The 13,217-nt window shown below is 38.9% G+C and overlaps 1 protein-coding gene and 1 long non-coding RNA gene across 3 annotated transcripts in view; one reads left to right on the plus strand and one right to left on the minus strand.

Annotated features, from left to right (window-relative positions):
• The window catches only part of LOC309476207 (uncharacterized protein), a 21,373-nt gene continuing 8,156 nt past the window's right edge, over window positions 1-13,217 (minus strand). The window contains exons 2-6 of one of the 2 annotated variants that reach the window (XM_082139456.1): window positions 11,228-11,277; window positions 8,432-8,773; window positions 5,017-5,328; window positions 4,456-4,558; window positions 1-949 (exon numbers count right to left, since the gene is read on the minus strand). In XM_082139456.1, coding sequence (XP_081995582.1) covers window positions 4,476-4,558; window positions 5,017-5,328; window positions 8,432-8,773; window positions 11,228-11,277 — 787 coding nt within the window. In that variant the 3' untranslated portion in view covers window positions 1-949; window positions 4,456-4,475. The remainder of the gene's footprint in view (window positions 950-4,455; window positions 4,559-5,016; window positions 5,329-8,431; window positions 8,774-11,227; window positions 11,278-13,217) is intronic. The other variant, XM_082139457.1, reaches the window with a different exon arrangement.
• The window catches only part of LOC309476516, a 15,358-nt gene continuing 12,242 nt past the window's right edge, over window positions 10,102-13,217 (plus strand). Inside the window, exon 1 of the long non-coding RNA XR_014198228.1 lies at window positions 10,102-10,755. This is a non-coding gene — a long non-coding RNA (uncharacterized lncRNA). The remainder of the gene's footprint in view (window positions 10,756-13,217) is intronic.

Here is a 13,217-nt window from a genome sequence, read left to right on the forward strand (position 1 = left end):
AGCCTAGGCTCTGAGATCTGCTCACAAAAACAATTGGTTTCACCACCACTCAAAACCAAAACAAATAGTGTTCCAACCAATCACCGACAGGGGGAGGGTGTTGTGAGGTTTTGAGCCAGGTTCTTCTTCAGCTCCGACTTCGCGTGCAGCCGTGGCGTGCACAAGCACAACACCCACCCTCCGTCGGTGATTGGTTGGAACACTATTTGTTTTGGGTTTTGAGTGGTTGATGAATGTGATAATTTTTTTGGGGGGCCTGAAATCACTGATGCAACCTTTAATATGCACGTATTCGCTATCTAGCTAATTTTTTAATCTATAGTATTCTATACTCTCCGCTCGTCTTCACATGTATAAATGTAGTAAAACGTTTTTTAGTGCTTTAGGGCTAAAGAAACCCTGTATATCTATATTATCTATATTATTATTATGGTTGGTATTAAAAGTGAATAAATCTAAAGCTTTTGAGACTATTATTTTGTGTAATTGAATTTGTCATGAAGATGTGACCATTTCTTCCTTTTATGTAGGCTTACTAAATAATCTTAATATAGGCCTATATATATAAAAAAGGGAGGGGGGTGCCCTTTTTCAGTTTCAACACATGCCTCTCAAAAGATCTGTGCACAGCCCTGCATCATGCACATGAGTATTGAGGTCAGTCTGTATGCAGTCGTTTTCACAGATCCATATGAATGGGGATCGTTTTGAAAACGTTGAAGTTTTTTAAATTAGTCTGGAGGTGAAATTTGACTGGTATTAAAACCTATTAGTGAAATCTTAGTATCATAACAATATTTATCCGAGTGTTGTGAGTTTCAGCTCACTGTCAGCCTCAGGCTGATTAGAGGACGTCCCATCAGTAGTTTAACAGTATGTCCTAGTCTCATTCATCTCATGGGCAGGAGTCATCACTTCAGCATCATTCTCTTTAACGGAACGTATCCTCCTGTAAGAATATACAGATTCACAGAAGGTATAAGAGAAGAACAGGACTGATGATTCAGATACATGATTCACACACACACGCCGGCCGCTGCGTCAGGAAGTCTCGCGTGATATCAGGTCTCGCGATGTAAACAATTGCTTTACGGCCAAAAGAAATCTGCTAAAATGCTGTCATTATTGCGCTCCCTCATGCTGTCTGAACCCGAATGAAGAAGACGTTTGAAAGAATGTCCCATCTGCTTTGATGTCGTTGATCTACTAGCCTCTGGTGTCTGAGAATCACCAATGAGTTTTTACAACAGTGTTGTCAAATATCTATTCCGAAGCTGTGGGGGGAGCTCTAGAGAGAAACTTGCAAGCAAAAAGCGAGAATACAGTGAAGAAATCCCGAAGCTACTGAGTGCTGCTTTAATAAAACATTTTTAATGTCCGTCTATGGGCTTGGTAAATGTGTGTTTTTTTTTTCAGATCTTTTGATCTAATGAACAAAATAAGCTTGCGCAATTGTAAGACTGGAAGTGAGGGCTTCTCTCTGAGAAAAAAAAGGAAATTAACATTTTAACTCACTCTTGAGAAACTAAGATCCCCATCCTAGACTTAAAGGTATAGTGGAGGATTTTCTTTTTCCGGGTGGATCATCAAGACTATTGGTCCTCCTAATTGTCAATCATTCTGGTGATATGTTTACATAAGGCCGTCGTACGTGCTCGTCCTTTCTGCGCATGCGCACTTTCAGGTGTATATGTGTGGTGAGCTATGGTTTCAGCCATTCCTTGAAGCTCGATGTTCTCACTGGGTTTTTTCAAAATGTCTGAGGGTCGCAAGAGAAAAAGTGTCTACGAATTGTATGACAAGAAGAGAAAGGCCTCTGAAGAAAGAAACGAGACCAGAGTGTTTTTGGGAGAATATTTCACACACTGGCGTGCGCTAAAAGCACAGGTTGGGCTTCCCACTGATGCCTCAGTCGCGAAGTTTCTACTCGACAGGTAAAGTTTGGCATGCTATTTGGAGAAATCCATTTAAAATCACTGCTAGTAAAAGTTAATGTAAGCTATGATTAGCGATGCTAGCGTTTAATAGGCGTTCCCTCTAGGGAGCAGGTAGAGTGTTGCGCATGTGCATTTTTTCAAAAAGTGGAGAGGGCGGTTCTTTTCTAAAATTCGGGAAAATCCTCCGCTATACCTGTAAGTCTCACCTCAGTATCATCCTAATCTACATCTCTTTCCCTTGACCCCCTCTTCCCCAATCCCTTCTCCCTCTCATACTGAGATCACCTGAAATTCACCCAAAGATCTATATGGTTAAATGTGAACAATTATCATACAATACAATACATGTCTGGTATCATTTCAAATGTCTCAATGCGACTGGTACAAAGATATCGTCTCCACAGAAGTAAACCAAAAGATAATAAAGTTTTAAGAGTTTAAAGATAACTTGCTTAACAGAGGACGATGGATCTGGGTCTGAGTACTTAAAGGACAAGTTCAGTATTTTACACTTAAAGCCCTGTTTACAGATCGTGTCTGATGAAATAGAACGGTTAAGATTAAAATTTGGACACATGCTGCTGTCCCGAGAATTTTAGGTTTATTTCGTTTCTCCCCCCCACCTACAGAATGGCTGCATATGGGCACTGGAACAATCCTTCCAAAAAATGCATTAAACTTTCGTTGACAAAGACGTGAAACTCACCGAGTGGTCAGGAGATAAAACGATAAAACCTGTTGGAAAGCATTTTTTGCAGCGATTTTTTGTGTGAGCATATCAGTGAACACCCCTGACCACTCGGTGAGTTTCACGTCTTTGTCAACGAAAGTTTCATGCGTTTTTTGGGAGGATTGTTCCAGTGCCCATATGCAGCCATTCTGTAGGTGGGGGGGAGAAACGAAAGAAACCTAAAATTCTCGGGACAGCAGCATGTGTCCAAATTTTAATGTCACAAGAGGTTTCGTTGCGATTTGTAGATGAAATCAGCCCATGATGCTGAATGTCCTCAAGACACTCAGCATCATGTATTTTCCTTATGTCAGGTAGCTTATACATATTTTCTCTTTATCTCTGAGCATTTTATGTTATTGTATTGATTATCTTTTAACTGGTTATGTAATTGGCATGATACACTTACCTGACTAATAATAAACTGTTACATTTATTCTGATTTACTCTGAAATTATTTTCCCAAGTAGATTAAGCGGATTTGTATGTTACCGCAAATCTGCGTCAGATTAGTGACGGACTAGATCCAGTTTTTGAGTTGATCATAGGGCACACCAACTGCGATATTAGAGTTCCGGCTAATATTTGGCACTAATTCAAGTGTACTTGGTTTTGTAAAGACAAAAAGGGAATTTCCATTTGAGACAGCAAACTGCTGCTGAGTCTTACCTCTGTTTAATGTAATGTTACTTTAGTTAAGTGTACGTGGAAAACCATGGCATGACCAAACTAAAGCTACTATCAGAGAAGAAATATCGGTCGGTTTATATCAGTAGTCATGACCTCTGTCTAAAGAAAACGTTACTTTAATTCAGGTGTATACAGACCAAGGGGACTATACAAAAATATATTTGATTGTGTAAGCGAATGTGACCATCTAAGATATTAGCCAATTACTACCTCTGTTTAGTGACCAAAACTGACGAGTTTGTGATCGTGAGTCCTGCGTTAAATGGCCGGCATGAGGACCTCAAAGCGGCATAGATTCCTAATACGAATAGAATAATCAAATGTATTGCTAAACTATTGTATAAATGACCATAATGCCTTACACAATTTACATATGAACGCGACTGAAGACGACAGAAAAACACACGGAGAGCAGCAGCTTTAGTTTCTGTTCTGAGAGACACAAGACCGACCGCTGTGAGTGTGTGTTAGAAATCAGGAATGATGAGAGAATATTGTGCTTGGTTTGTTTGGTCAAAGTTTAAATCCGGTCTGGCTACCGCTCACTCTTCCCATAATGTTCACGCATTAGGTCAGTAGGCGGAGAGAAGACGATATTTTGTGGCTGTTCAAATGCTTTTGACCACATGAGCCGTTGGACACTACTTAAGCAATCCGGTCGAATGCGTTTTCAACTACCTCTGGAAGTCAAAAGTGGAAGCTCAAAACGTTTTAGACCCCGTTTCCACCTGTATTTAGCATCCGATCGACCAAAATGCATCTTAACACCAGTTGTAAACAGGGCCTTATTGACTGTCCACATTTTAAAACTGTTCATATTCGATTTGTGAGTCCCGTGGCGCTCTTTCGTTATCCGGAATATGTGCATTGTTTCTGAAATAACGTTGCATTGTTAGGCATACGCCAAAAACCACAAAAGCAACATAAAGAGGCTTGCAATACAAATATTGTCTTATTAACTGCCAGTCTCAAAGTTCAGTTCTATTACATTGTAATATTCTGTTCGACAGGCACATTGCAACAACACAACTTTGTTTATGCATTTGACAGTTTGAATGAGGCTGTATGTAATTCTGTATTGCAGTGTGTAATACTCACATTCTCTTATATTGCTTATATTAAATCACAACAGCAGCAGCAGCAAAAAGCAGAACAACAGCAGCACTTATTCCTGCTACAGCACCTGAAGATTGAAATGGATCTGGAACAGATGAAGACAGACATTACTAGAGAGTCACTGATGATGTTAACAATCTTTGCCTGATATTTACACCTTTGTACTTTGGTCATCAATTGTATGACATTGATTTAACTATTAAATGGCATCTTTTAATAATAATTAAAAAATAACAGCAGCTAAAACAGCATCAACACTGTGTGCTCAGAAGGAAACAACAATGTTCACAGAAAAACGAATTCTATGCATTTTTCATGTTAATAACTTAAGACTTGTTAACAGCATTTATTCGTTTTAATTTGTTTGTTGTAACATTGTGTGTCACTTGATGTGCATATGAAGGTGATAGAGATGATCTCAACTATAGTTTAATACTGAGTGAAAATGTAATTTGTTCTAATAGGCCACAATGAAAGCATTTACTGGACCAATAAAAAATAACTATATTTTAAAATTGCTCAAGGGAACTAAGTTATACTCACTAACAGTAACACCATAGCGCTTCACAGTGATAGTGCTGTTGATCAGTAGTTTATAGAGTCCAGAGTCTGTGGTTCTGGTGTCATGGATGGTCAGAGATCCAGTATCATAGTCCAGCTCCAGTCTGTCTCTGAATCTCCTATTACACTGTTCATCTTCACAGATCTTACCCTGATATCCAGTGATTTCAGCGATGAGAATCTCATTAAAATGCCACGTCATCAAATCGTTAAGGTATTTTATTACACCAGGATCTAAAGTAACAGATTCTCCCTCCTCCACTGACTTTTTATCTTGTGCTGTACCATTAACAACTGAAACACAAACCAAGCAGATGATTGAAGGATCTTTTTGAAAAAATAAATAAAACAAATAATTATAATAATAATAATAATAATAACAACGTGAAAGCACTGTGGATGAGAACAATTTCTCATGCTCTTTGAAAAGCAACATTTATTTGTTTTGGCCACATTTTAATTTTTCTTTTAACAGTAAATGTGTTTTCAAAGAAATGAAGAATTTACTGCATTAAAATACAATAAGGCCCTGTTTACACATGGTATTAAGATGCATTTTGGTCGATCGGTTCACAAGTTGATGAATACAGGTGTAAACGTTAGTTGAAAATGCATTCCACCGGATTGCTTTGGTAGTGTAAACGCTCATGTGGTCAAATGTGTTCAAACAGCCACAAAAGACCGTCTTCTCTCCGCCTACTGACCTAATGCCTAAACATTATGGGAAGAGCGCTAGTCAGACCGGATTTAAACTCTTACCTAACAAGCCAAGCACAATATTCTCTCATCATTCCTGATTTCTAACACACACTCACAGTGTTAGACTGGTCCTGTGTCTGTCAGAGCAGAAACTAAAGCTGCTGCTCTCTGTGTGTTTTTCCTGTCGTGTCTGGGCACGTTCATATGTAAACTGCTTGAGCTTATTTTGCCCATTAGATCGAATGATCTGAAAAAACCCATGGACACATTTACCTGCACATAGAAATCAGGACAGAAGTGGTTGAAAGTTTACAAAAGAGACTTATTAAAACACCAGGGATCTCATTTATAAAATGTGCATATAGGATCCTTACTAAAAGTGTACGTGTGCCCGAAAGCCAAAAATAAAATAAACCAAACAAAAACAAAAATAAACGTATAAAACCGTGCTTACGCCAGAACCAGCGCTAAATTCCCTTTATAAATCCAAGTCAGCGAAAGATAGTGCGCACATGCTCTCCACCTCTAAATAACTATGCAGCTACCATCCATCCATCTTCTTTCGCTTATCCGGGGCCGGGTCGCGGGGGCAGCAGTCTAAGCAGAGATGCCCAGACTACCCTCTCCCTAGACACTTCCTCTAGCTCTTCCAGGTGAACACCGAGGCATTCCCAGGCCAGCCAGGAGACATAGTCCCTCCAGCGCCTCTTAGTCCCTTCCCGGGAAGGCGTCCAGGAGGCATCCGGAACAGATGCCCAGGCCACCTCAGCTGTCCCCTCTTGATGTGGAGGAGCAGCGGCTCTACTCTCCTCCCGAGTGACCAAGCTCCTCAACCTATCTCTAAGGGATCGCCCAGCCACCCAGCAGAGAAAGCTAATTTCGGCCGCCTGTATCCGAGATCTTGTCCTTTTGGTCATGACCCACAGCTCATGACTATAGGTGAGAGTAGGAACGTAGATTGACCGGTAAATCGAGAGCTTCGCCTTGCGGCTCAGCTTTTTCTTCACCACGACAGACCGGTACATCGACCGCATCACTGCAGAAGCTGCACCGATCCGTCTGTCAATCTCCCGTTCCATCCTTCCCTCACTCGTGAACAAGACCCCAAGATACTTGAACTCCTCCACTTGAGGCAGGAACTCTCCACCAACCTGAAGTGGGCAAGCCACCCTTTTCTGACTGAGAACTATGAGCACTATGGAGCTTACAACGCCTAGTTTTACTATGCATCCTCATCTGCATATCATTTTCATATGCATATTCATCCACGTGATACCATGTTTAACGGATGTGCCGTCACATTCAATTGCTAAAAATAATTTAGTGGCCTATCCTTGCCTTGTTTTTGAATAAATAAATCAAAAAATATAAAATACCTTGCAGAGAACGTTTTTCTTTTCCACCGGCCAAACAGTATTTTTAATTGATTTATATTTTTAATGGAAAAAGATAGGCCTTATTGTGCATTCACGAGTTCCTTTGCCCATATAATTTTTAAGCTAATAAGGTTAAGCATATTTGGCTTGCTGTCCGCAGTGGAGGGGCTTGAGGAAGCAGCTTCAACTCAAACTTATAGATAAACCCCCCAGTGGGACTACTAATGCTTAGATCATGAGTATGGTGGTAGCTAGCAAGATGCCTAAATTATGTTGGTGGAGTTGGGGAGGTGGAGGGACGCCAGAACAGCTGATGCCAGAGCAAGGTGAGTGGCTGCTTATGTGCTCCTGCAGTTAACTGAAAGATTAGATGGGTTCACTCCTCCCGAAATTACGTTGTGAACTTCACTTATTTGCAGGAAAATATTTTCTCAATCTGCTATTATCATGGTAAGCAATTCTCTCTGTAGTTAAAGCATTAAAACACATCATGCCACCGGAAGTGTTTAAAAGCAACGCATCCACTATAAATATTTCTATTTATTAGAATATCTTTTTTTTTTTTACTTCTCAGTAATGATTTCATGAAATTTAAGTGTTTAACTCCATTAATGAGAATAGCATATTTGATCTTATATCAGATGTAAAACATAGTTTATATTATTCTTTTATTTATTTAAACTGTTATTTTGAACATGCACAGTATTTATGATTAGGACTCATAATGAAGATTTACGGTTTTCCTTCATCTGCCGTTAGATAGGCCAGGCCTAAACTGTAGGCTATGCTAAAGCAGTCAGCTTCACTAAACGGCCCAGCGCGATCGCTATAGCGCGAACATTTAAGAAGGGATGGATGTTTGCTTCATGTGATAAGCTTGGTGAGTGAAACTAGATTTGTATATGTATAATTGTCTTAAAATTTTCTGTCTAAAAGTGATCAAAAAACCATTCAACTCCAGCTCACCATCGGTGTCGACAAACTGCTCAGTCTCAAAATGTGCGTACGCATGGGTCAGAGTTTGCGCAGGTGCGAATTTTCCCGTCAAGTTTGTTTTTATAAAACACAACTTCGTCGGAAGTGGCTTACGCCTCTTTCAGGCCCTGTTTTGTGCGTAGGCCACGGTTATGAGGCAGGTGTAAACGGGAATGTGTCGTCTTCTTGCGATCCGATCGACCAAAACGCATCTTAATGCAGGTGTAAACAGGGCATGAGACAAAAGAACGCCTCTGAATGTTACTGGGGGAAAAAAAAATACATTAATGTATTTACTGTGATTTAAACACTTTAACCTGCTTTTAAACATTAATTAATTGACTCACCATAAACGATAACATTGAAGATCTTTTCACTGATGCTGCTGCTGCTGATGAGTTTTAGATGATAAACTCCAGAGTGTTTGTTTGTGATGTTTGTGATGGTCAGAGATCCAGTCTGATGATCCAACTTCAAAAAGTCTCTGAATCTCTCAGTATCTTCATTACACTGAACATCTGTGCAAACATCACTGAGATCTCCATTGATTTTAGCGATGAGAGTGTCATTAAAATACCATTTAATCATTTCTTGTTGGTTTGTTTGAACACTAGTGTTTAGAGTGACTGAATCGCCCTCCATCACTGACACTGACACTGACACTCCAACAATATCAACATTGAAAAAACCTAGAAAAGAAAAGAACAGTTAATTATGAGCTAAACAAAACTAAACAACAGGAAAGTGCTGTGAAATGTTTTTTTCTACAGATCATTAAGATTGTGAGTAGAGAACTATGTCTGGATTCATAAATGTAACGCAAACAAACAGCAGAAGAACATCATTGATTTACAGATTCACTCATCCGAAAAACATACATGAGTCTAGGGCTGGGCATCGTTCAGAATTTTTCGATCCGGTGCCAATTTCGATACCTCAGTTTCGATACCGATTCCTAACGATACTTTTTTCGATACCATATGTTTTAAAATTAATTTCAACATCAACAAAAATACATTAAACACAAAGCTTTTATTTTCCACCTTAATTGTGAATCAAAACAGTTATCAAAATAAAATAAAAAATCTGGTAAAACTACTCACTTAGCATGTCCACAAAACGTATATTTTTCTCTCCGTTTTGGCCTTCCGTCCACACGGAGACGGCGTTTTTATTAATGAAAATGAAGCTTTTTTGAAAACGCACTCCATAGTGGATACATTTGAAAACGCGGCAATACATGAGAGCAGTTGCGTTTTAGACCAAACATACGGTGACTGCGTGCGACCTGGACCGCATCAGTGAATGGTGAGATATTTTACTAAATAAAATTATCCTGTCAGACGAATTGCGCGATAACTTCATTATTTATTTTTCCATCTGAATCATATCAGTGATCTTTGGTGGGGATTAACACATGCGCAGTAAGGTGAATTAAGCGTTTTCAGGCGTTTCTCAAAAGTTTCTCATCCACACTGAAACGTCCGAAAACGCCTGAAAACGCTAGTGTGGACGGAGAGCGTTTATAAACGAAAACGCCGTTTTCAAATGTATCCGGATTAATGTAGACATAGCCTAACATTAATAAAATGACTGCCTGTCAGTCAGTCATGAGGGGAGAGAAAACACCATTGTGGCTGCTTGTTTAGTAAGAGGAAGTGTAACGTCAACAGCACCGCGACCGCTTTCTGCTCGCCATTAAATTAATATCATATCGCAGCAAACGCTGTCTGCGTGAAGTTTTAAAAAACTGTTACCACACTTGAGACCAACCGTGACTCTCTGTGACTTCAGCAAAACTGCAAACAGTTTAATCCGTCCGCACCTCTCCGTGTGTGTGTGGGTCGGAGCTCCGCTCTTTGTCAATATGCAGAGAGGACAGATAAGCTTGCGCTTACGCGCTCAGATGGAACCGAAATTTGGCACCGAAAGATAAAGAATTTTTCGATACTCATAGAATTGGAGTATTTTTTTCGATACCATAAAAGTATCGAAGTTCGGTACCCAGCCCTACATGAGTCTCATCATGGATGATCCTGAACACCCTAATGAACATCATACAAGAGACACACACACACACAAAGAAAATTGTGCTTTTAATCACAAAACATTGTTGTTGTTTTTTTTTGGTAGGGTACAACAGGGCTAAAGGCTCCACAGGTTAAAAGGCGCTTTTGATTTTATTTTCCTCTAAACCACTAGATGGCACAAAAACTTGCCGCAGGACTTTTATTACACGTGGAAATTTGGCCGATCCTTGAAGCGATCACTAGCAGCAGTGCAAAGTTGGTGCTACGCTAATTTGATCTAATATTTGATTTTTATGTAGCAAATGAGAATCGCTAAAATTATTTAATATATTTTGAGACAAAGGTCTTATTGTTCAAGCTAATTAAAGCATCAGTTTTTTAATAACGTTATTAAGAACATTATTTTAGTTTAAGTAATTGTATCAATACTTTGTGTATTCTGCACCATGCTATATCGAGTCTTTATACATCTATAGACGCGAACTGTTTTGAATGATTCAGGCCGATTTGATGAACTGGTTCGACCGGTTCACTTAAAAGAACCGCGGTTCAAAAAACGATTCGTTCATGAAGGATACCGGACAACACATATTTTTATTTGGCAGAAGCTGTTATCCAAAGCGACTGACATCACAATAAAGGTACATGATCAGTTCATATAACGTATAAGATATCAACATTTACTCACAGTATGATGCCATGATACTTTTAGATAAGGTTTTCAACACCAAGTCACTTGATAAATTGTATCAAGGTGATGATACACAGGGCAACTTTTTGATTTTTGTTGCCTTGATGTTGCTCGGGCACTTTCCCATTGAGAATGGGCAACACTTCTATCTGGATAAATTAGATCTGTCTTGGACCCTGTGTATCACCTGGTTGCCCGTTGACGGCAACATTGACCATCAACATTGCTCAAAAAGTTCTGTATCATCACCTCAGTTGATTGTAGAAATTGACACCAATGAAAATGAACGTTTCATATAAACGGCTTAATGGCCGGGCAAAATATAAAACTGTAGCCAAGCTTTTAGAACTGAATAAACTGGGTAACTTTTGTTTTTATAGTTAGTTACCAGGCAGAGAGATTGTAAGTAACAAATGTCTTACCATGGTCGGATAAAAACAATAACAACACCATGAACAAAACTAATAGAACCGCCATTTGAGAGGGGGTTCAGCGAAAAATCGGCAGCTGGCAGCAGGAAGTAGCTGCCACTGGCAGCAGGAAGTAGCTGCCGTTGACAGCCGGAAGCCCTGCCATATTAGGAGGGACCTGCCATTTCTTGGCAGCCAATCAGTATCGTCCAACGTTGTAGCAACCAATCACATTTACCTGGAAGTCAAGCGAGAGCAGCGCCGGCGAATCTTCAGTAATGGCGGCGGTATTTGGCAGGGTAAGTTCGTATATTATCAGATTAATAAATAATTGTTGCTCTGTACGTTGGAGTTTACCTTTTATGTTAGAGACCGTGTATCTGTGTCTACTTAAGTTGAATTGGTTAATTTAATCATTTGTAGAAACGCAGCTTGTGCACCGTGTGCTCCTGGTTTGTGAGGGGCTATCATTAACTCCAAATACTAACTTACGTTACCATTATCATTAAATATTAGCGTTTGTTAACATGTTAACTTAATCTATTGATTAGAATAAAGCTCATGCTGATTTATTGGAATTGACAAGCTCAGCCTTGATGATACACGTGCAACGCTAACAAAACATATCCCAAATTATCTAACTTATGTTAATACAAAACACCATTTTAATCAACATTACTTCACCATATTCTAAACTTCTGTTTTTTTGTAGTTTCACCCAAGTTCACCACAGCCTGTCACAGATTGCTGGGGATGGACAAGCATTATGTGCCAGGAAGGAAACCCCAGATTTCCAGTTGCAAAACCAACCAAACTCACTGGTATGTTTTCACATTATGAACATAATGTTCAAATGTATTATATCCTGTCTTGATCAAAGCAGGCAAAAGGCATTCTGTTTTTTATCTTTTTATTTATTTTTTATACAAATTCTAGATTGTATCGAAAATTTGACATTTCAGTGTCTGTTTATTTTCTTAGTTTGATCATGTTTTGGATGGGACCCAATCACCAGATGAGACCAGAATATATATATATATATATATATATATATATATATATATCATTATTTTATGAAATATCTATTCTATATATCTATATATATATCTATATATATATCATTATTTTATATATATCTATTCAAAATATACTGGAACTGTTCACTTTTTCCATATAACTTTCACCCCCAGTTTCACAGACAAGGCTCAAACTAGTCCCAGACTAAAATGCATGTTTAACTGAAAGCAAATTACACTTGTGTATCTTAAAATATCAGTGCCATTGTTTCTTTTAAGATTCACAACAGTAATGTTTTTTCTAAGGCATATTTATAAAAGTCCTAATTGCACTAAGGCCTAATCCTGGCATAATCTAAACCCTATCTGTGAAACCGGGCTTCAAAGTTTTACATATTAGTCCAGTGGTTCAGTTCAACACTTTGTTCTCTGGCTTTAGATAGGCATAGACAGTGGCATTTAAAAAATAAATTACACCTGCTCCCTAGTTCAGGTATGTTACTGTCTACTGCTGCAACATGGCTAAGTGGTTCAACACGGAGTTCATCTCTCTCTTTCTCTCGTGTGTATAAAATAACTAACTTTTTCCCCCTTCTTTTTAAGCTCAATTGCAATAAAGATGGATCCGGGATCTTGGAAGCTTGTTAAAAATAAGGTATTGATTTCATGTTACAACAATTTAGATTTCTTTACTATCTTTAGTGTATAAATAAAATGTTAGTTTTTCCATTTAGATTTTTTTTTCCAGGATGTTCCAGCGCAGTTGGGATCTGTGGACTGCAGTGTATTCATGCTAATGGTAAGTTATTATGGTGGTTTTGTTTCCCCATAACATTTATTTTACGGATAACCCAACATCCATAATAATTATCAAAAGACATCAGGCTGATCCCAATGAATTTTGTTTTTCAGGTGTGTGTGTGTGTGTTAAGGTTAGTGATGTCACTAGCCCAGGAGGAAGCTTGTGTAGTCCCCACCAGTTGTTT

This window comes from Leuciscus leuciscus (genome assembly GCF_965113295.1).
Source record: "Leuciscus leuciscus genome assembly, chromosome: 15".
Classification (NCBI taxonomy): Eukaryota; Metazoa; Chordata; class Actinopteri; order Cypriniformes; family Leuciscidae; genus Leuciscus; species Leuciscus leuciscus.